This window comes from Danio rerio, chromosome 22, assembly GCF_052040795.2.
Source record: "Danio rerio strain M-AB ecotype USA chromosome 22, GRCz13ab, whole genome shotgun sequence".
Classification (NCBI taxonomy): Eukaryota; Metazoa; Chordata; class Actinopteri; order Cypriniformes; family Danionidae; genus Danio; species Danio rerio.
This window is the reverse complement of record NC_141042.1, coordinates 1,112,501-1,137,500: the sequence shown is the minus strand read 5'-3', so window position 1 is coordinate 1,137,500 and position 25,000 is coordinate 1,112,501. Positions and strand designations below refer to the sequence as shown.

At 40.5% G+C, this 25,000-nt stretch overlaps 2 protein-coding genes across 5 annotated transcripts in view; both read right to left on the bottom strand.

Moving 5' to 3' along the window:
• pparda (peroxisome proliferator-activated receptor delta a) overlaps positions 1–5,690 on the bottom strand; it is a 24,059-nt gene extending 18,369 nt beyond the window's left edge. For both annotated transcript variants that reach the window (XM_087303499.1, XM_087303498.1), the window contains exon 1: positions 5,584–5,690. The gene's annotated coding sequence lies outside the window, so the exon portion shown is untranslated. The remainder of the gene's footprint in view (positions 1–5,583) is intronic.
• Positions 5,691–6,162: 472 nt separating this feature from the next.
• The window catches only part of def6b (DEF6 guanine nucleotide exchange factor b), a 19,400-nt gene continuing 562 nt past the window's right edge, over positions 6,163–25,000 (bottom strand). The window contains exons 1-12 of one of the 3 annotated variants that reach the window (XR_015521479.1): positions 23,917–24,145; positions 22,468–22,608; positions 20,789–20,968; positions 20,212–20,445; positions 19,913–20,059; positions 17,556–17,664; positions 14,880–15,178; positions 14,584–14,750; positions 10,371–10,569; positions 9,446–9,536; positions 6,954–7,669; positions 6,163–6,776 (exon numbers count right to left, since the gene is read on the bottom strand). Coding sequence is in view for 2 of the 3 variants with exons in the window: in XM_087303441.1 (XP_087159567.1) it covers positions 7,485–7,669; positions 9,446–9,536; positions 10,371–10,569; positions 14,584–14,750; positions 14,880–15,178; positions 17,556–17,664; positions 19,913–20,059; positions 20,212–20,445; positions 20,789–20,968; positions 22,468–22,608; positions 23,917–24,012 (1,848 nt within the window). In the remaining variant the exon portion in view is untranslated. Of the gene's footprint in view, positions 7,670–9,445; positions 9,537–10,370; positions 10,570–14,583; positions 14,751–14,879; positions 15,179–17,555; positions 17,665–19,912; positions 20,060–20,211; positions 20,446–20,788; positions 20,969–22,467; positions 22,609–23,916; positions 24,162–24,344 lie in introns of those variants that run through there. The other 2 variants (XM_087303441.1, XM_087303442.1) reach the window with 2 other exon arrangements.

Genomic DNA, 25,000 nt, shown 5'->3' with positions numbered 1-25,000 from the left:
CATTACAAAAGAACTGATCTCAAAATAAAAATAAATAATAGAAGCAATATAATAATAATATACAAGTTTTACTTTAGATTTAGCGCTGCCATTATAATAACATTTAGAACAAGAATAAAATAAAACAAAATTAAAAGACTAAAATAAATCTAAAATCTGAATTAAATTAAATGTAAATAAAACAGTAATATATTAAATATAACATATTAAATATAATAGATTAAATATAACAGTAATATATATATATATATATGTTTGAATTGAATTCATAACAATAAAATGTAAATAAAAGTCAATAATAAGTGTGTAGTCGTCATCGTCTGCTTCTCAGAAATGAAAGTCATCATGTGTCTGTGCTGGACAAACAAACAGCAGCACAGATCGTCGGTAAAACACACCACAACAACAACCTCCGACAAACAACCCAATATCAACACTCTCATTGGTGGATCAGAGCAGTCAGATGACCACGCTGTGCTGTGATTGGTCAGTGGAGTGTTATGAGCTCAGTGTCAGGATCAATGAGTGTATTCAAACAAACCCTCAGTCCTCCAATAAGAGCAGCTCAACTCTACTAACACACTGCAGAATTTACATACAGCAGCACCAGGGGTCGAAGGTCACCACACACACTATTCCTGCGGCATAAAGTAAGATGCTCAGTTGACCTTTGACCTCTTATCAAAAAGATTAAACGCATAACTGCAATGCATCATAGGAAGCTGAGGGTTTAGTTCTAGAAGGGATACAGCAGATACTTGCATCAGTATAGGATAATTGTTGTGACACTGTTTATCATGCATTCATTCATCTTCCTTCGACTTAGTCCCTTTGTTCATCAGGGGTCGCCACAGCGGAATGAACCGCCAATTAATCCAACATATGTTTTACACAGTGGATGCCCTTCCAGCTACAACCCAGTACTGGGAAACACCCATACACACTCATTCACACACACACACACTCAACACTACGACCAGTTTAGTTCGTCAATTCCCCTATAGCGCATGTGTTTAGACTGTGGGGGAAACCGGAGCACCCGGAGGAAACCCACGCCAACACGGGGAGAACATGCAAACTCCACATAGAAACACCAACTGACCAACCTGATCTCACGAGAAAACGTAAGTATTTTATGTTTTTGCCAGTTTAGAGGCTAATTCGTACGAGTTCAGTCGTACAAAACTGTACGATTTTAAAAAGGAGGCGTGGCACCTAACCCCACCCCTAAACTCAACCGTCATTAGGGCATGAGCAAGTCGTACTAAATTGTACGAATTCATACGAATTAGCCACTAAATCAAAAAGGTTATGAATTGCCGTGAGGTCGTGTTGAACTGACCCAGGTTCAAACTAGCGACCCATTTGCTGTGAGGCAACAGTCCTACAACACTGCGCCACTCAATTGTCCGTAATATTTAAAGAAATGTCACGCTGAATAAAAAGCGCATGTATAAAGTTATGTTCTGCTTTTGACACATTATTGTAAATATGTCAGTGTTTCCTCTTGGGTTTTTTCCAGCTGTGGTGGCAGACTCTGTTGGCCATTTTACACAGATCTACCACTACATGTGGCGTTATTTCATTGACAAATGTCATGGGCGCAGTATTACGTCGAGATCGCATTCATGTAATAGCCTACGAGCATGTCAATCTCTGCTTGAGCGCCGATTTCCTCTGCCCGTGCACAAAACCTCTAGCGCGCCCTCAAATATATACGCTGCTCAAGTGCAAATTCTCTTGCGCCCTCAAATAAACGCGGCTGAAGTGTGATTTAGTGCAGTTATGTACCGAGTATGTCTCCAACATTTATTAGATTTGCTATGAATATTTATGAATGTCTCTGATAGACTTGCGTAGCGGACCGCGGCATTAATGCGTCCTGAAGTAAAGTGAAACGGCTATAAACTCCAGCAAGATAAAGTCATTATATGCAGAGCTACACACCTTTATCTATAAATAAAGCATAATTATGAAAACTGTGTTCGTCACAACTGAAAGCTACGCCGTGTTTGCTGGCCTCGCGCATCACGCACCTGTCAAGTCAGTCAGCACTTCACCTTGAAGGGTTAAACAGAACGCACAGCACTACTATGGTCACAGAAAAGTTTGCGCTGTTATAATTCACTTACCCTTTAATATGTTTTCGGTGCGATTTTAACCCGCTATTTAAAAAACGATTGAACATTTTGAATAAGAAGCTGTAATGTAGCCGTGGCGGGACGAATTTTAGTGTGGCGCCCCGCCACGGAAGAACGAATGTAGCGGACACCATGTATGTGGCTAAGATATAGCTATTAACTTTTTTTTTTGCTTTTTGGTGGGGTCAGCGAAAACTTTGGCAGAGCAAGTATAAATCTGAACCCTGCCCTCATTCATCAACAGCAAAAATTGGACAATTAAATACTTAATAGCGATTTTAGCTGATTGGGCCGATAGACAATGCTATCATTGGCCAATTGGCAACATGACGCTAAAGGCTGATTTATACTTCTGCGTCAAACGCCGGCGTATGCTACGGCGCTGACGCATAGCTCTTCGTCGTGGACGTCGGCGTCACTGACGTGCACCTCTCATAATTTGTAACTACACGTAGCAACGACGCATAGCGCAAGCTCTCTGATTGGTCGGCTTGGTAGCGCTGACGAGTCTGGGCGGGACAGAGAGCCGCGTGAATGGCCGCGAGCTGGACGCGAGCCCGATGGAGCGATTGTTTACAAGTGTGGAGTCCCATGAAGGAGCTCCTGATGGAAAGTTTTGTTTTGTGTTTACCTCATAGTTAAAGTTGTTGCACGTCTGCCAGTTCCTGCCTCAAAATGAGCGAGTTTGAGCCACTTGTACATCCCGGAAGTGTTCAGGAAAAGCAGCGAAGAAACTCGACACAGAGGAAGATTTACACCTCACTGCCAACTAGTGTTTCTGAAGTGTTAATGCAGACCATCAGAGATAGCGCACAGAAGTATAAATGCACAGCTGCGCGCGTTCCATGCGCCGTGGGTCACGCCGGTCACTTGTCGCAGAAGTATAAACCAGGCTTTAGCCAGCAAACCCGCTTCCGAAAAATACACACTCAGGCCCCGTTTACACTAATACGTCTTAGTGTTAAAATGGCATTTTAAAACAAAAATGTATCCACCACATCCACACCGTGTTTTACCTAGCATTTCTGAACAGCCCTCCGTCCGCTGAAAACGCACATCACATGACCACACACACACTGTCATGCGCTCCCCTGAGCTTCAAGCAGAGAGCAGTGCACGTCGGACAGTTTATCGACGATGTACCGCTGGATCGCGTCTCGCTATAGTTGTTAAACGTGATATTCAGACAATGCCATCATCCCTGTTAGCTACTAAAATCATCATCACCTAAAAGCGTCGCAACTGATGGTGCATCTAGAAAGATTAAAATCTTATTTTTAAAAAAAACATCATTATAACGAGTGATTTTTTTTACCCCTTAAAAAGGCAGACACCTCTATTTGCCGAAAGAAAATTTAAATAAATAATATTTACTGTTAAATACTTTTTTGATGATAATAAAGATGACATTTTTAACCCTAAAAAACAGACTATATTTACATTAAATAGAGTATTAAATACTGATGATGAACTATTAAAATCATAACAAATAAAGAAAAACTCATGCTGCACCTGAATTTAAAGATTTAAATGCTACTCCAATAAATCAGTTCCGTTACAACATTGCTAACCTCCAAAATACTCTGACACTCATTGGAGAGCAAATGTCACTGCTTTCCTAAACTCCTGCGTTTCGCCATCTCGAGCGCTTTCAGACGGCCTTCAGGAATGTGCGACGGACAGCCTGGGAAAACTACAAGTGTTGACATTTACACAGACCACAGCGAGGAAGGAAGGAACCTCCCTCGAACCTGACACCAGACAGACGGATTGAACAGTCGGACGCTGTTAGCAGAAATCAAACATAGGCCTCTGTGTGGTTTAGCAAACGACACTCATCCTATGTTGAACAGCAGATCTACAACACTGGAGGTCAAGGAGATACGGTGAACAGGTTGTGTGTTGATATTCAGCGGGTCATGGGCCTTCGGGTCAGTGAACGAATCCCACTACAAACATCTCAAAGTTCACATCGACAGATTTTTTTTTGTTTTTGGATGCGAGTGTGCGTATCTCCGGCCTTGACGGCTCTTTGTGTGTGTTTTTACATGGAAAGATGAGTTAAAGCGACAAAGCAGCTTCAATTCACCTTAATTTTTCTAGCTCTTTTACTTCTAGTAAAGTTCTAGTAAATTGAAACGGTGTCAGTCCAGTTTGTATACATGCATGCAATGACTATCAGAGTACTTTTCAGTCAATTAAATAGTGCTAAATGTTACTTTGAAGTCATTTTTACAGGTGATTTCAGACTGAATATTCAAAGTACCATGGTAAACAATATAGGAAACATGTCACTGAACAAATGTGCAACTATAAAACCAACTTTACCCAAGTGATATAATGAAGAAAAAACTACATAATTCCAAATTACTTCTAGTGTATTACTTATGTTTCTACTTTTGATGTAAAATAGCTTCTTATTTCTAAACATTCGTCATTATATATTGTTTTATGTTCAAAAGTAAACTTGATTAAAGTTAAGAAGAAATTTTGGGGTGAACTGTCCCTTTGATAACCTTCAAAATGGCTTTCCAGTTATTTGATATATATAATATAATTTGATATATATAATATAATAATATAATATAATTCCAGTTATATTATTTATCTCGTTACTGGTATGTTTGTGTGTGTTTAAGTGAACACAACCCCGACAATCAGGGTTTAAATAGAATCGGTATCAGTTTTATAGAGGTAAAGTTTTATATTCGGATATTCTCCTTTATAATATAATTTCAGTAAAGTGTTCTTTGCAAATTGTAAATAGTTAAACCATACAAGCAGCAAATGACCATTAAAGTACAACATTGCTCACAGTCAATTAGATAGTGTTAATGTTGTTTAAAAGTCATCGAATAAGTAACAGGGTAAACAATATAGAGACTGCTAAATGAACGAATGTGCGAATATAAAACCAACTTTACCTCTATATTAGTTTTAATGAAAACTACAAATCCCATAACTCTCTACTGGTCATTTGTTTGCCTTTAAAAGGTCAAATTAATTAAGTAGAAAACAAATAAATCCTAATGGAATGTATCCCAACACACACTAGAAAACAAAATAATGTGCTGGTTTTGATGGTCAAAATGTGATAATGTTTAATAGAAACCATTAAGACATCTGTGGTGGTTACTGTAGATTTTTGTTTTGTTTTTTTAAGCCGGAGAGTGTTGCAAGAGCACAAACTGTCCCAAAATCACCCCAAAACAATTTTCACCTACAAACAACAAGCCTACACTGTCCGTCTCTCTGTCTGTGTAACGACATCTATCTATCTATCTATCTATCTATCTATCTATCTATCTATCTGTTTACATGACATCACAAAACTCTCTTCAAAACTTTTCATGGACGTGAACTTCACGGTCTCCGTACATAAACAGCCCGAATCTCGTATGAAATCCACTCCACATGACAAACGAAGGAAAAACAAACTTACTTTTCCACAGATCTTTCCTCTTGGAAGGCCCGTTAACTCCTTCCGTTGGCGTTATTTTCCAGCGCGGGAGTATTTCATGTTTACCGGGACGCTCTTCATCTTCATACGGGAGTCCCGACGGAGCGCGCTCCGGTCATACGCGTCACCGCTCTGGCATGACGTCACCGCGGACAGTTTCATTTAACCCTTTAACGACCTCCTCATCGAGGCTATTTATGAATTTACGACATATATAATACACACGCGCTGTTAAATGTCATTTTAATATTTTATTTCCCTTTTAAATGTTTGTACATGTACAGTTTTCAGCTGACTTCCGGTCAACGCCAGGAGATGGCGCCGTTCGCCGCGAAACCGGGATGAAAGTAGATTTAAATGTTTGTTAAATGTTTTTGAACATCCAAACACTGTTCAAAATATATTTCACCTCACATTTTCATCATGTCAATAAATACTTATTTTTTGTGACCTCAGGTGGCTTATATATAGCATTTGTTCCACCTGAAGTGATTTTCAAAGTACCTTTAGAGCAAAAATATACAGATGATACTTAAAAGCAAAACAGTCGAGACTCACATGTTGTTTTTCTACTCATTTATTATCCTTCATGACACTGACTAAGACAGCAGTTGTCTAAACGAGCGCATCTTATATGCTGACACAGGAAACAGGAAGTCAAACCACAGCAGTTTCACCAAAAAGTTTATCACAGCAATCAACAATAACAAGAACACCTTTAAAAGTCAGTCACGATTCCAGCTATGATTCAGAGACAAGTTCATCGAGTTTATGTCAGCTTTATTTATGTACACTATAGGCCTAAAACTCATTTAAACACAGTGACTAAGAATTCTGGCCCAGATTTGGCATTAAGCTGGCATTCGTCTGGCACTGGCGTACAGCATGTGGGCCAAACATGGCCTGGGTTTGGCAGAGGTGGCACCGTCTTTACGGCAGCACAAATTAAATATCAAGTTTATTTGGACCAGATGTAAAAAATGTATATGTGAGCCCGTAAGTTTGGCCTTTCTTGACCCACTTTTAATGTACATTTAATAATAATTATTTAAAATAAAGAACAATTCTACCAATCAGGTCCCTGCTGAAAAATCCAGCTTAAACCAGCCTAGGCTGGTTGGCTGGTTTTAGCTGGTCAACCAGGCTGGTTTTAGAGAGTTTTGGCCACTTCCGGGCTGGTTTCCAGCCATTTCCAGCCTGGTCTTAGATGGTTAGGCTGGAAGATGACCAGCTAAAACCAGCTTGACCAGCCTAGCAGGCTGGAAGCCCAGTCAAAACCAGCTATGTCCAGCTTAAACCAGGCTGGTCAAGCTGGTTTTTGCTGGATTTAGCTGGTCTTTTTCCAGCCTGACCAGGTAAGACCAGGCAACGTTTTTTAACGCGGCACACCACTTGGGCCAGATATCAAATGTAGCATTTGGCCCAGATGCTAATAATGGGTATGTGGGCCGTGTAGGTTTGGCCTATCTTGATACATTTTTATTAATTTTGAATAAAGGCAAAAAAATTCTACCAATCAGGTTTCTTCGAGAAACAGCACGCCCATAGCGCACCTAAAGGGCAATGCGTCATGGCTTTATCAATTTCATTGCAGTCGTGACACACCAACATATCTGGCCCAGTTCAGCCTCTGTTAACTTTGCTTTGAGACTTGGCCCAGATATGGTCTATGTTTGGCTCTTGTCTGGAAGCCAGACTCGGTCGAGTCATGTACCGTAATTCACTACAGCATGTGGGCCAAGCAAGTGCTAACTGTGTGGGCCAGAGCTGGGCCAGAGAAATTTTGCTACACGAGTAGTAAACATAGCAGAGGTATAAAAAGAGGCGGGGCTTTTTTTGGGTTTGTTTTGGTGCTTTTAAAAAAATCAACATGCTAAACTCTCTTAAACATCCGTCGGCTCTGAGTTTTCGGTGTTTCCGCAGTCCATATTCTCCGCGCTGCTGCTTTCTTCGCAGTCGAGGCTGTTTTGTTTGATGGTTTGTTTCTCTGGAGGTCTGGATTCGCTCTCACTGACGGATGGGATGCGAACCGGCGGAGCGAGAAGGTTACCAGAGGATGCTCGCCTTTCTTTTAGGAAAACATGACAGAAAAATGAGTCAAGATCAAAGCTGTAGTTTAAAAAAATCTCTGCTAAACTACAACAAAACCAGAAACAGAAGTTTAAATGGTTTGGTAATCATTTTAACTCTTAAAAACCGAGACAGCTGCCATGAAAATAACTATTATTTACTTATGTTTTAATACTACATCAGCAGCCTATATTCACGGCAACACTTGCAGTCGGGGAACGCGGTGGCACAGTAGGTAGTGCTATCACCTCACAGCAAAAAGGTTGCTGTTTCAAGCCTCGGCTGGGTCAGTTGGCGTTTCTGTGTGTTTGCATGTTCTCCCCGTGTTGGCGTGGGTTTCCTCCGGGTGCTGGGGTTTTCCCCACGGGTCCAAAGACATGAGGTACGGGTGAACTGGGTAAGCTAAAATTGACCGTAGTGTATGAGTGTGAATGAGTGTGGTGGGTTGCAGCTGGAAGGGCATCCGCTGTGTAAAACATATGCTGGATAAGTTGGCGGTTCATTCCGCTGTGGCGACCCCAGATTAATAAAGGGACTAAGCCGAAAAGAAAATGAATGAATGACACTTGCAGTAAATATTCAACATATGATTTACAGTAATAACTGCAATGATAAGCTCTAGGTCTTTAAGGGTTAATGGTTATAATGGAATTTATATTAGGTTTAATGGGAGCTAATGGTCCTTTCCATTTTTGGCATGTTAAAATCAATAAATCTATCAAAACGACATCAAAAACACAGGAATACTGCTAATTATTTGGACATCAAAACCCTTGACATACATCTGACATCCATATACAGTTTTAACGGTCCTTTTAACCACCACAAATAATAAAAAGTTTAATTCATCTGACAGCTTTAATTACAAATTTACATTGGAGTTTGTATCCCTGGAATGCATGTAAATTACCTTGGTGTCAAAACGACATTCCACTGACATTAAAAAAAAAACGTCTTTTTACGTGTTTTTGTGACGCCAACTTTAGATGTCAATTTGATGTTGTTTTACCATCAAGGTAGTTTTTGCATCAAGGTGCCTGCTGGGTATAAACCATAATAATTGTCACAATCACCAGCAATCTAATCCTTGCAGATGGCTGGAGAACTCCACATCTGTCACTGAACTGGACTACGAATACCATCATGCACCTTACACACACACCATTTCCTGATTTCCCCACTGATCACCTGGACTTTAGATTTACCTCTCACACTAACTGCTGAGTCTTGTTAACCTGTAGCATTATTATGAATTTCCTTGTCTTGTTCTTCCTTGCCATGTTTCCTGACGCGCACTATGTGTTTTGTTTATGCCGTAAGCCGCCAATCTCTTCTCCTTTGAGCCGACTACGTTTTTGGATTGCTCTTTATACTTCCGTTTGCTCCTGCTTGTGACCATTGCTTGCCTGACTACTCTTGATAATAAAGACGCTGCATTTGGATGTCCAGGTAATCAGTCAATGAAGAGCTACCAGCTGTGTGTGTGTAATCGGGGGGAATCAGGAACTGGTGTGTGTGTGAGGTGCAAGATGGTATCTGTAGTCCAGTTCAGTGACAGGTGTGTAGCTCTCCAGTGATCTGCAAGGATGGGATCGCTGGTGATCGTGACAATAATGTACTAGTTTTAATGGCTAAAATTTCAAGGCTTGTAATAGTTTTAATGGTGTTCGCAGTGGAAACCATTAGAACTTCTGTGACAGTTTCTATTGTGTTTTTATTGAATTTTAAAAATTGTTTCACTGTTTTTTTAGCAATGGTGTAAAAATGAACAAACCTCCAGGGCCGATGGGGTGCATCAGGCGGTTCATCTGGACGTTCCAGTGTTTAACACTCGTACTGGCCTGCCGGAGTTTACGCTGAGCAGCCTGCGGATGGATAAACTCATGAATATGCTGCTAAATCAAAAAAAACATGTCAGAACACTGCACCTCATTCTCTCATTCTTGTGTAAATCATTCATAAAGCTGTTCTGGCGTTAAAAAAATTCAATAATTAAAACTTAAAAGTACACATGAAATCAAAACTAACTATACTGATTTGGTTAGCTCTCATTGCTAGTGATGAATGAATCATCTGTGCATGTCATTAAGAAAAAAAAATTAGGTTTACCCTTACAATCTTGAACTAAAATCTGAAATTTGCACCTTTGCAAATATGTTTTCGGTTCAATTCTCAGATTAGGTCTGTCTGAGGTATTGGGCGTGGCTAACATGCTTAACCACGCCCCTCTAGCTGTCAGTTTGGGCATCAAACAGAAATGGTGAGCAGGAGGAGTCTGTTAGGTTGTAATAACTCTCTCCAAACCATTTTCTCCATCTTTCTGAATAAAACACCTACTTTACTACATCCAATCAGCTTGCAGTAGAAAAAACAAGCCACGCCCACTGATTTCTCATTAAATATTCCATTTCTCTAGAAACTGCTTTACTATACGAAAAAAAATTGGTTGCAGCTTTCAGTTATAATCTTATTTTCTTACCCCATTTGCAGAATATTTTGCTGGTTTTAAGGAAAATTTTACAGAATTTTGACTCATTATTTAAAGTCTGAATGAACCAGAAGCTGCAAACGTATTTTATTTTTCATATTTCTGAAAACAAGACAATATTTTTCCTTGTCTAGAAAATCCTTCATTATGATATTTGGACTAAAAAAAGGCATTTTTTCCAGATTTGCAGATAATTGAGTGTGAATCTCACAGCGATGTCCTGGTCCACTCTGCGCCGGCTGGCCCGCACTTTATCCAGCTGGCCCTGCGCCTCCTCCAGAGCCTGGCACTTTCTCTCCATCTCCAGCTTCAGCTCCTGCTTCTCTCTCTCTGTCTGAAGGATCTGCTCCTCCTGTTCCTCCTGCAGTGCCAGCAGAGACTTCACCTTCTCCTCCTCCTCCGCCAGCAGCCTGCACACAGCAGGCCATAAAAAGTACATGTTAAGGCAGCTAAACACCCAAAATATCAATCCTAACATGATTAAACACCAAAAATATTGACGTTAGGACAGCTAAACCCCAAAAATTTCAATCTTAACATAGATAAAGACCAGAAATATACATGTTAGGACAGCTAAACACCAAAAACATCACTGCTTACATGGATAAACACCAGAAATATACATGTTAGGACAGCTAAAGACCAAAAATTTCAATCTTAACATATATAAACACTAGAAATATTAATGTTAGGACAGCCAAAGACTAAAAATACTAATACTAACATAGATAATCACAAAAACTATTAATGTTACGAAAGCTAAACACTAAAAATATCACTGCTAATAGAGCTAAACACTAGAAAAATTAATGGTTGGACAGCTTAAAACCAACAATACCAATCCTAACATTGATAAACACCAGAAATATTAATGTTAGGACAGCTAAACACCAAGAAGGTCAACCCTAACATGGATAAACACCAGAAATATACATGTTAGGACAGCTAAACAACCAATATATATCACTGCTAACATGGATAAACACAAGAAATAATAATGTTACGGCAGCTAAAGAACAAAAATACCAATCCTAACATTGATAAACACCAGAAATATTAATGTTTGGACAGCTAAACACCAAGAAGGTCAACCCTAACATGGATAAACACCAGAAATATACATGTTAGGACAGCTAAACAACCATTATATATCACTGCTAACATGGATAAACACAAGAAATAATAATGTTAGGGCAGCTAAAGAACAAAAATACCAATCCTAACATTGATAAACACCAGAAATATTAACGTTAGGACAGCTAAACACCAAGAAGGTCAACCCTAACATGGATAAACACCAGAAATATACATGTTAGGACAGCTAAAGACCAAAATACCAATCCTAACGTTTGGACAGCTAAACACCAAAAAGTTCAACCCTAACATGGACAAACCCCAGAAATAATGTTAGGATAGCTAAACACCAAATATATCACTGCTTACATGGATAAACACAAGAAATAACAATGTTAGGGCAGCTAAAGAACAAAAATATTAATCCTAATATGGATAAACAACATAAATATTAATGTTAGGACAGCTGAACACCAAGAATATCAATCCAAACATAGATAAACACCAGAAATATACATGTTAGAAAGCTAAACACCAAAAATATTAATCCTAACATAGATAAACACCAGAAATATACATGTTAGGACAGTTAAACACCAAAAATATCACTGCTTACATGGACAAACACCAGAAATATACATGTTAGGACAATTAAATACCAAAAATAATAATCCTGCCAGAGATAAACACAAGGAATATTAATGTTTGGACAGCTAAAAACTAAAAAATGTCGCTGCTAACATGGATAAACACCAGAAATATACATGTTAGAACAGCTAAACACCATAAATTCCAATCCTAACACGGATAAACACCAGAAATATACATGTTAGGACAGCTGAACACCAAGAATATCAATCTTTTCATAAATAAACACCAAAAATGTACATATTAGGACAGCTAAACAAAAAAATATCAATCCTACATGGATAAACACCAGAAATATACATGTTAGGACAGCTAAACACCAAAAATATTAATTCTAACATAGATAAACACCAGAAAAAATACATGCTAAGACAACTAAACACCAAAAATATATTTCTAAAATGCATAAACACCAGAAACATTAATTCTTACATGGAAAAACACCAGACATTTAAATGTTCGGACAGCTAAACACCAGAAATATTAATTTTGACATGGATAAACACCGGAAATATACATGCTAGGACAGCTTAACACCAAAAATAATAATTCTAACAAAGCTAAACACCAGAAATATAATTACTAATACTGATAAACACCAGAAACACCACGACTAACAGTGTTAAACACCAAACCACTGTATCAATGTTAACAAAGCTACGGTTGAAAATCCTTATTAACTGTTAAATACCCTAATTATCAACGTTTAAGCTGATAAACACTAGAACCACTCACAGATAAGTGGCAGAAACATCCGTTTGTACAAAAATAAGGACCAGAAACATGAATGCTCTTCAAGCTAGCAAGATGTGCAGCTTTTAAAATAAAACTAGCGCTTGGACAAGTTATGCTGTGTTAAATCACGCAGGCGCTAACAGCAACCGAACCACTAAACACACTTGCATGAAGCTCTAAAATGCAGCACTGGAGCTTAAGCTGTGTGTTCTGTGTCTTAATCAGACACACACACACACACACCCACACACACTCATAATCAGTGTGTCTGATAAACTGCTGTCAGTAATGTGGTGAATCTGCAGCCGACGCACAAAACGTTTGTGCAACTTTTAATGAGCTGCTCGTACCACAACATGATGACAGGAAGTGTCACGAGAGCGGTTTTACTGTGTGTGTGTGTGTGTGTGTGTGTGTGTGTGTGTGTGAAAGAGAGAGAGAATTTTACCATGTCTTTATCTATTAGCCGTAGCTCCAGATGAGACCATTATGCAACCCAAACCTCCTCTCATAACTTGGCTATATGTGTCTTTAAGCAAATGTTAGTCTTTGTTAACTATACATGTGAAATGAATAAGTGTACATATTTATGTGTGTGTGTGTGTGTGTGTGTGTGTGTGTGTGTGTGTGTGTGTGTGTGTGTGTGTGTCTAATGTATTGTTTAAATACGAACACATGTAAATCTAATGAGAACAACAAAAACATATATTTGAGTGTGTGTGTATATATACGAAAACAAATACAAAAAGAAATACAGAAAACAGATGTGTGTGTGTGTGTATATATATATATAAAGAGAGAGAGAGAAAGAGAGATTTACACAGAACACAGTTCTATTTCTATTTCTATTCTATTATCTATAGTTTCTATTTATGTTGTCTCATTTAAATATATAAATATTTCAGAATATTCAGTGTGTGTGTGTGTGTGTGTGTGTGTGAGTGTGTGTGTAAGTGTGTGTTTCAATGTGTTTTTAGGGCGACGCTTCCTTTAAATGTCACTCACAACCTTTCTGTCTCTCTGTCTGTCTATATGTCTCTCTGGGCGTGTGTGTGTGTGTGTGTGTTAGTAAGTGAGTAGATAGGGTGAACAGTATATATGTGGGTTTGAGTGTGTGTGTGTGTGTGTGTGTGTGTGTGTGTGTGTGTGTGTGTGAGTGTATGTGAAACTGACATGCATTTGTGTAAGTGTGTGTGGGTGTGTGTGTGTGTGTGTGTGTGTGTGTGTGTGTGTGTGTGTGTGTGTGTGTGTGTGTGTGTGTGTGTGAGTGTATGTGAAACTGACATGCATTTGTGTAAGTGTGTGTGGGTGTGTGTGTGTGTGTGTGTGTGTGATTGATGTGTGTGTGTGTATGATATGTGTGTGATGTGTTTATGTGTGTGATGTGTATGTGTTACATGTGTTTGTGATATGTGTGTGTATGACGTGTGTAACTGTCTGTGCATGTATGTTGTGTGTGTGTGTGTGAGTATGATATGTGTGTGTGTGATCTGTGTGTGTGTGTGCGTGTGTGTGCATGTGTGTGTGTGTGTGTGCGTGTGTGTGTGTGTGTGTGTGTGTGAGAGAGAGAGAGATGTGTAAGTGTGATATACAAACAAAAATCAGAAAAGGTTGGGACAGTAGGGAAACCTCACAACAAGAAGGTCGCTGGTTCAAGTCCTGGCTGGGTCAGTTGGTGTTTCTGTGTGGAGTTTGCATGTTCTCCCCATGTTGGCGTGGGTTTCCTCCGGGTGCTCCGGTTTCCCCCACAGTCGCTATAGGGGAACTGAATAAACTAGATTGGCCGTAGTTTATGAGTGTGGGTAAGTGTGTTTGGGTGTTTCCCATTGCTGGGTTGTGGATGGAAGGGAATCCGCTTTGTTAAACCATATGCTAGATAAGTTGGCGGTTCATTCCGCCGTGGTGACCTTTGATAATTACACAGACATGTTGACAGAATATATGTGTGTGTGTGTGTGTGTGTCCACCTGGTCTGTGTGTATCTGTAGGTCTCCTCCTCTTGTCTGGCTCTGATCTGCAGCTGTAGTGCCTCCTGCAACCGCTGATGAAGATCCTCCAGCTCTCTGATTCTCCTCTGCTGATGTTCAGCCTCCAGATCACGAACTGCAACCTCAGCGCGGAGATTCTCCCGTGCCTGACACACACACACACATTTGAATACATACACACACACACATTGGAAAAATAAACACACACACACGTGCAACTCAGAACCAACCCACAAGAATACAAGAATATGTGTGTGTGTGTGTGTGTTGTGCACCTCCTGGGCCTCCTGCAGTTGTCTCTTGAGTGTGTTCTGCATCTCCTCATGCTGGCTGCGCCTCCTCTGCTCCTCCCGCTGCAGGGATTCTCGGCTCTGTTTCTGCGCCTCCTTCAGCAGCTGCAGCTCCACCTGCTGCTCCTCGCGCTCCTCCTGCAGCTCCTTCAGCCTCCGCATCTCCTCCACCCGCAGCACACGCCTACGCTCCCGCTCCGCCCGCTGCTCCCGCCGGATACACTTCAGCTCCTCATGCAAGGACCAGCGGCCTGATGAGGACAGACGCAGAGCTGTGTGTATGGCTGAAAACACACACACACACACACGCACACACACACACACACACACACACTATTACAGCAGTATGAAAGCATTTACAGGTAGATCTGAATTAGAGAAAAAATGCTAGTAGTATCACTAACCGGACACAGCTTTTCTGTATTATTAGGATATAACTAGTCTCTAACCAAACATAACTAGTTTTTAACAGGACATAACTAGTCTTTAACCAGACATAACTAGTCTCTAATTGGAAATAACTAGTGTCTAACCAGACATAACTAGTCTCTAACTGGACATAACTAGTCTCTAACTGTACATAACTAGTGTCTAACCAGACATAACTAGTCTCTAACTGGACATAACTAGTCTCTAACTGTACATAACTAGTGTCTAACCGGATATAACTTGTCTATCACAGAAATCACTAGTCTCTCACAGACATCACCAGTCTCCAACCGGACATATTTAGTATTTAACCAGGCATAACTAGTCTCTAAAAGGACATAACTAGACATAATTAGTGTCTAACCAGACATAACTAGTCTCTAACTGTACATAACTAGTCTCTCACAGACATCACTAGTCTCTCACAGACATCACCAGTCTCCAACCGGACATATTTAGTATTTAACCAGGCATAACTAGTCTCTAAAAGGACATAACTAGCCTCAAATGGCACATTACTAGTCTCTAACAGGACATTACTAGCCTCTAACCGGGCGTAACTAATTTCATACCGTACATAACTTTAACAAACGTCACTAGTCTCTCACAGACGTCACTTGTCTCTTAAAGGACATAACTACTTTTTAACCATACATAACTAGTCTCTAACCAGACATACCCAGTCTCTAATAGGCATAACTAGTCTGTAACTGGACATTACTAGTCTCTAACCAGAAAAAAGTAGTCTGTAACCAGACATTACTAGTCTCTAACTGGACATAACTAGCTTGTCACAGGGCATAATTAGTCTTTAAAGGACATAACTAGTCTCTAACAGGACGTCACTAGTCTTTAACTAGTCTCTAACAGGACATCACTAGTCTTTAACTAGTCTCTAACATGACATCTAACAGGACATCACTACTCTTTAACTAGTCTCTAACAGGACATCACTACTCTTTAACTAGTCTCTAACAGGACGTCACTACTCTTTAACTAGTCTCTAACAGGACGTCACTACTCTAACTAGTCTCTAACAGGACATCACTGGTCTTTAACTAGTCTCTAACATGACATCTAACAGGACATCACTAGTCTTTAACTAGTCTCTAACAGGACATCACTACTCTTTAACTAGTCTCTAACAGGACATCACTACTCTTTAACTAGTCTCTAACAGGACATCACTACTCTTTAACTAGTCTCTAACAGGACATCACTACTCTTTAACTAGTCTCTAACAGGACATCACTACTCTTTAACTAGTCTCTAACAGGACATCACTACTCTTTAACTAGTCTCTAACAGGACGTCACTACTCTAACTAGTCTCTAACAGGACATCACTGGTCTTTAACTAGTCTCTAACATGACATCTAACAGGACATCACTAGTCTTTAACTAGTCTCTAACAGGACATCACTACTCTTTAACTAGTCTCTAACAGGACATCACTACTCTTTAACTAGTCTCTAACAGGACATCACTACTCTTTAACTAGTCTCTAACAGGACATCACTACTCTTTAACTAGTCTCTAACAGGACATCACTACTCTTTAACTAGTCTCTAACAGGTCATCACTACTCTTTAACTAGTCTCTAACAGGACGTCACTACTCTAACTAGTCTCTAACAGGACATCACTGGTCTTTAACTAGTCTCTAACATGACATCTAACAGGACATCACTAGTCTTTAACTAGTCTCTAACAGGACATCACTACTCTTTAACTAGTCTCTAACAGGACATCACTACTCTTTAACTAGTCTCTAACAGGACATCACTACTCTTTAACTAGTCTCTAACAGGACATCACTACTCTTTAACTAGTCTCTAACAGGACATCACTACTCTTTAACTAGTCTCTAACAGGACATCACTACTCTTTAACTAGTCTCTAACAGGACGTCACTACTCTTTAACTAGTCTCTAACAGGACGTCACTACTCTAACTAGTCTCTAACAGGACATCACTGGTCTTTAACTAGTCTCTTGTCACGGTTGCAGGTTTGTGCGCTTGTGCGCTTGCCCTGTGTTCGACGTCCTCCTAGCCTGTCACTTTTATTGTTTGTTTATTTTGACTTAGTCAAATAAACTTTAATCACTCGCACCTGGATCCTCTTTGACTCTTATTTTTTGAACGTGACAGTCTCTAACAGGACATCACTAGTCTTTAAATATTGTATCTCTCAGGAGACGTTTCTCTGCTGTGTTTATGTGTTGATCTCAGACCTGTGATCCACTCTTGTCTCTGTCTGGAGTCTGGTGCGCTGATCTCGAAGGTCTTGTTGAGGGTCTTTACACAGAACATGCACCTCTTTCCATCACGATCTGGCAGCACCTGTCAATCACAGTCAGAACTGACAATCACATTTACCCTGTCAATCATAGCCAAACCTGTCAACCAGAGCTGTCAATCAAAGCCAAACCAGTCCCAATCACCACCAGACAAGTGTCAATCATCAATCACAATCAAACAAGTGTCAATCATCAATCGCAATCAGACAAGTGTCAATCATCAATCACAGTCAGACAAGTGTCAATCACAATCAGACAAGTGTCAGTCGTCAATCACAGTCAGACAAGTGTCAGTCGTCAATCACAGTCAGACAAGTGTCGATCATCAATCACAATCAGACAAGTGTCAATCATCAATCACAGTCAGACAACTGTCAATCACAATCAGACAAGTGTCAATCATCAATCACAATCAGACAAGTGTCAGTCGTCAATCACAATCAGACAAGTGTCAGTTGTCAATCACAGTCAGACAAGTGTCAATCATCAATCACAATCAGACAAGTGTCAATCATCAATCACAGTCAGACAAGTGTCAATCATCAATCACAATCAGACAAGTGTCCATCATCAATCACAATCAGACAAGTGTCAGTCGTCAATCACAATCAGACAAGTGTCAGTCGTCAATCGCAGTCAGACAAGTGTCAATCATCAATCACAATCAGACAAGTGTCAATCATCAATCACAATCAGACAAGTGTCAATCTTAAATCACAGTCAGACAAGTGTCAATCATCAATCAAAGTCAGACAAGTGTCAATCATCAATCACAGTCAGACAAGTGTCAATCATCAATCAAAGTCAGACAAGTGTCAATCATCAATCACAGTCAGACAAGTGTCAATCATCAATCAAAGTCAGACAAGTGTCAATCATCAATCACAGTCAGACAAGTGTCAATCATCAATCACAATCAGACAAGTGTCAATCATCAATCCCAATCAGACAAGTGTCAGTCATCAATCACCGTCAGACAAGTGTCAATCACAGTGTCAATCATCAATCACAATCAGACAAGTGTCAATCATCAATCACAGTCAGACAACTGTCAATCACAATCAGACAAGTGTCAGTTGTCAATCACAGTCAGACAAGTGTCAATCATCAATCACAATCAGACAAGTGTCAATCATCAATCACAGTCAGACAAGTGTCAATCATCAATCACAATCAGACAAGTGTCAATCAAAGTGTCAGTCATCAATCACAATCAGACAAGTGTCAATCATCAATCACAATCAGACAAGTGTCAATCATCAATCACAGTCAGACAACTGTCAATCACAATCAGACAAGTGTCAGTTGTCAATCACAGTCAGACAAGTGTCAATCATCAATCACAATCAGACAAGTGTCCATCATCAATCACAATCAGACAAGTGTCAGTCGTCAATCACAATCAGACAAGTGTCAGTCGTCAATCGCAGTCAGACAAGTGTCTATCATCAATCACAATCAGACAAGTGTCAATCATCAATCACAATCAGACAAGTGTCAATCTTAAATCACAGTCAGACAAGTGTCAATCATCAATCAAAGTCAGACAAGTGTCAATCATCAGTCACAGTCAGACAAGTGTCAATCATCAATCAAAGTCAGACAAGTGTCAATCATCAATCACAGTCAGACAAGTGTCAATCATCAATCCCAATCAGACAAGTGTCAGTCATCAATCACAATCAGACAAGTGTAATCATCAATCACAGTCAGACAAGTGTCAATCAAAGTGTCAGTCATCAATCACAATCAGACAAGTGTCAGTCATCAATCCCAATCAGACAAGTGTCAGTCATCAATCACCGTCAGACAAGTGTCAATCAAAGTGTCAATCATCAAACACAATCAGACAAGTGTCAATCATCAATCACAATCAGACAAGTGTCAATCATCAATCACAATCAGACAAGTGTCAATCATCAATCACAATCAGACAAGTGTCAATCATCAATCACAGTCAGACAAGTGTCAATCATCAATCCCAATCAGACAAGTGTCAGTCATCAATCACAATCAGACAAGTGTAATCATCAATCACAGTCAGACAAGTGTCAATCAAAGTGTCAGTCATCAATCACAATCAGACAAGTGTCAGTCATCAATCCCAATCAGACAAGTGTCAGTCATCAATCACCGTCAGACAAGTGTCAATCAAAGTGTCAATCATCAAACACAATCAGACAAGTGTCAATCATCAATCACAGTCAGACAAGTGTCAATCATCAATCACAATCAGACAAGTGTCAGTCAAAGTGTCAATCACAATCAGACAAATGAGCGGCGGATCACACCTCCACACAGCAGTTGTGGTCCATCTCTATCACACCCCTGCAGTCCCGCGCGTCCTCACTCACATAGTAGGAGAAAGAGCCGGGCTTCAGACAGAACCAGCGCTCCGTCCAGTTCCTGCGCAGGTGACCCTTCTTCCACAGGTAACCCTGCACGTGCACGTGCACACACACACACACACACACACACACACACACGTAAAACATACACACAGATACACACAGATACACACAACACACCCACATACAGACATGCACACACGTCACATTCACACACACACACACACAGCACTCCAGCGCACCTCCTTCAGCACGTTTCCCACCACCTCTCTGTACACCTTCTCCACAGCGAGACTGAAGCTGTCGGCGTCGACTCCTCGACTGACGGCGCTGCGGTTCACCAGATGCAGGAAACTCCACACACTCACACACTCCTGCGACGGAGACACACACTCCTGCGACACACACTCCTCCAGCTCCACACAGCTCAGCTCCACCGGCAGCACAGCGCTGAGCTTACGCAGCAGGTACTCCACCTCGCACACACACACACACACGGTAACAGCAGAGTAAAACACACAATGATCATTCAAAGTGCTTCACATAAACAGGAATAAAGGAGACAGAAAATGTTATTAAAGCAGATGAAAATGTGTTAAACAGATTATAAGAGAATGAAAGAGAAGAAAGGCATAATGGTGTGATCTGTGGGCCGCAGCACAGTGTTTATTCAGATGTGTGCTCAGTCTTGATGTGAACGTGCCTAATGTTGGAGCACATCTCATCATGATGAAGACAGAATCTTTTGTGTGAACGAGCCCTTTAAGCGGATGTCCACCCAGATCTAGCACCTGAGCATCTCTCCAGAGAGTTCCTCACCTCCTCCGGCACCAGTGTCAGCGGGTATTGGTCGTCCGCCAGGAAGTTGAACAGACACCACAGCCTCAGAGCGTCCTGATTGGTTAGGAGCTGATCATCGGCTGGGTGGTAGTTCTTCTTGGAGCACAGCGTCCAGCAAAGCTCATCCACCTCCTCTTTAACAAACGTGCCCTCCGTCACCTTCACACACACACACACACACACAACATCATTTCTCCAGCAGGATCCGGTCTCAACAATCAAAATGCACTCTTCTTATTTTTATTTGTTTATTGTAGTGCTCGGTATAAATGCTGTATCTGTGCACTTCATCATTCTCTAAAAATCTATTTACCCTCAGAATCTTAAATCTAATATCATAACAGTCCCTCCCCCTCGAACCCACTTTCTTCACTTCTGGTCAAATGGAATGCCTTTAGGAAGGAACTACTGGTCCTTTAGGGCGTGACTATCAGTCCTTTAGGGCGGAGCTACTAGTCCTTTAGGGCGTGTCTTTATGTCATTTAGGGCAGAGCTACTAGTCAATTAGGGTGCTATATGTCATTTAGGGCGGAGCTACTAGTCCTTTAGGGCGTGTCTATATGTAATTTAGGGCGGAGCTACTAGTCAATTAGGGTGCTATATGTCATTTAGGGTGGAGCTACTAGTCCTTTAGGGTGTGTCTATATGTCATTTAGGTCAGAGCTACTAGTCCTTTAGGGCGTGTCTATATGTAATTTAGGGCGGAGCTACTAGTCAATTAGGGCGCTATATGTCATTTAGGGCGGAGCTACTAGTCCTTTAGGGCGTGTCTATATGTAATTTAGGGCAGAGCTACTAGTCAATTAGGGCGCTATATGTCATTTAGGGCGGAGCTACTAGTCCTTTAAGGTGTGTCTATATGTAATTTAGGGCAGCGCTACTAGTCAATTAGGGCGCTATATGTCATTTAGGGCGGAGCTATTAGTCCTTTAGGCCGTGACTATATGTCATTTAGGGTGGAGCTACTAGTCCTTTAGGGATGAGCTACTAGTCCTTTAGGGCGTGACTATTTGTCATTTAGGGCGGGGCTACTAGTTCTTTAGGGCGTGACTGTCTGTCATTTAGGGCAGAGCTACTAGTCTTTTAGGGCGTGACTATCTGTCATTTAGGGCGGAGATACTAGTCTTTTAGGGCGTGACTATCTGTCATTTAGGGCAGAACTACTAGTCTTTTAGGGCGTGACTAACTGTCATTTAGGGCGGAGATACTAGTCTTTTAGGGCGTGACTATCTGTCATTTAGGGCGGAGATACTAATCCTTTAGGGATTGAATATCATTCTTTTAGGGTGGAGCTACTACTCCTTTAGCGCGTGATTATCTGTCATTTAGGGCGGAGCTATGAGTCCTTTAGGGCGTGACTATTTGTCATTCAGTGCGGAGCAACTAGTCCTTTAGGGTGGAGCTACTTGTCCTTTAGGGCGTAACTATATGTAATTTCGGGCAGATCTACTTGCCCATTAGGGCGTGACTATCTGTCATTTAGGGCAGAGCTATCAGTCCCTTATGGCGGGGCTATCTGTCATTCAGGGCGGGGCTATTAATCTTTTAAGGTGGGGCTACTTAATCTTGTTGCATCTTCTTAAACGCATGTCATTTATTATAGAAGGAAAAAAAGTGTGTGTGTTTGTGTGTGTGTATTTGTGTGTGTTGTTTTGCACCTTGTCCAGAATGAACTGGTTCAGGTAGGGCATGTACCCCTGGCTGGACACGGGGCCGTCGTCATCATCACTAAAGTGTCTCTCAAGGGCCGCGGGGTCATGAGGGATCCGCAACACACTGTGAAGGTTATGAGACAAAACCTGCACACACACACACACACTACTAGTTTAGCTATGCTTGTGGGGGGATTTGGTCTCAAAGACAAACAAACACACACACACACACACACACACAAATATAAAGACGTACACACAAACAGACTGACTGCAGCTTTTGTTTTGGTGTTGATCCGAGTAAAGCCTCAGAGTGTGAGACAGATTAACTAAAACAACAGTTACACAATCTCACATATGCAAATGAGGGCATGAAGAGTCTTAAAAGCACAGTTCACTATAGGTATTGTGTTACCATAGCAACAGTAGAATCACCACAACAGATCACTTGCTATAGGTGTTGTGTTACCATAGCAACAGTAGAATTACCACAACAGATCAGTTACTATAGTTGCTATGTTACCATAGCAACAGAAGAATTAACACAACAGATCAGTTACTATAGGTGTTGTGTTACCATAGCAACTGTAGAATCACCACAACAGATCAGTTACTATAGGTGTTGTGTTACCATAGCAACAGTAGAATCACCACAACAGATCAGTTACTATAGGCATTGTTACCATAGCAACAATAGAATCACCACAACAGATCAGTAACTATAGTAGTTGTGTTACCATAGCAACAGTAGAATCACCACAACAGATCAGTAACTATAGTAGTTGTGTTACCATAGCAACAGTAGAATCACCACAACAGATCAGTAACTATAGTAGTTGTGTTACCATAGCAACAATAGAATCACCACAACAGATCAGTAACTATAGTAGTTGTGTTACCATAGCAACAGTAGAATCACCACAACAGATCAGTTACTATAGGTGTTGTGTTACCATAGCAACAGTAGAATAATTAAAGAGCTTTTCTTAATACGGTTCAGAAATATTACAGTATTATTAACTTCATTATTATTATTATTAACTTCATATATCAAGGAGACGATACAAAGTAAATAAATGACTAAATAGAAAGGACAAACATTTATTTAATTTTTTTTCATTAAACAACTGCATAAAAATATCGTCTAGAAGTCTTTAATTTCATATTCTAATCAAATGTGTTTGATGGTGAAACAAAGTTTCAAAAGCATCATTAAAGCCCTGATTTTCCTCCATCAACAAACACACTCATAATCACACACACATACACTCTTATTCACACACATTTACACACATTCTAACACACCCACTCATAATCAAACACATATTTACTCACATTCTCACACCAGTCACAGACACAAACTCAAATTGACATAGCTTCTCTCTCTCTCTCTCACACACACACACACACACACACACATTTTTACACACAAACACACACACTCGCACACCCTACCTTGAGTTGTGATTTGGACACTTTTCCGCTGTCTTCGGTGTCCAGAGAAGTGAAGGCGTACCAGATGCTCTTCAGCAGCGCAGCTCTGAGCGCCATCACACACACACACACACACACACACTCTCACCTCAACACTTTCTGTCTGCAGTGGAAGTTTCTCTCAGCCTCCCAACACATCCTGAAGGGAGGGTCTGGCGCCCCCTGCCTGTCCACTTAGAGCAGGTTCTGTGCAGATCTGGCGCCCCCTGCCGACATTAACATTGTTATTTGACTGTGAGCAGTGTTGTGCTTTGATATTCATTTGCTGCTAATATGATTTCGCTATTTAGAGTTAGCAAATAATACTTTTATGAAATTCTATTATTAAGGGGAAAGTCGGAATGTGCAAATATAAAACCAACTTTACCTCTATGTGTAAGCTCACATACCCACAGGTGAAGTTTGCTGTCAGTTTTGCTTGTTGATGATCACCCAGGCCTTGTATGACATTAGCTCCATCTTCTTTCCTTGTCTTAGTCTAGGCAGAACTTCAGGTTTTAGCACTATATGTTTTTGAATCTGGTAATCATGGAACATTATTTCTTGCACATGATCACACGTCTTGTTAAATCACTCGGAGCTTCAATGAGATGGTTGTGTATTTGGGGCTGGAAGCTTGGTCATTTCATCTCATCCAATAATCCTTGGGAAGATGCTATCGCAAATGGAGCTGTCAGATGAACGCCGCTCACTTTAATGTTAATTTTGCAGAATAACTGTGCTTATCACTGGGTGGCGAGCTGTTATAACATGCTGAAAGCATTATGTCAATAATATATATAATATGTAATCAATAAATCGCACTAAGACAACAACAAACTCTGCACCGCATCAGATGTCATTCCCCCACTGTAAACCGAGGTTTCGCAGACAACGATGCATTTTGCAGTGAAGCACTGGAGCTTGATTCGTTTTGCCATCATCACGTGATCAGTGACGTCCGAAGCTTCATTTCTGCCTATACGCCTATATGTGACTACTTCGAATTTTGATTAAAAGGTTAAAACACCCTCATGGGTTAGTAAAGTGTATAGCGAGAGATTAG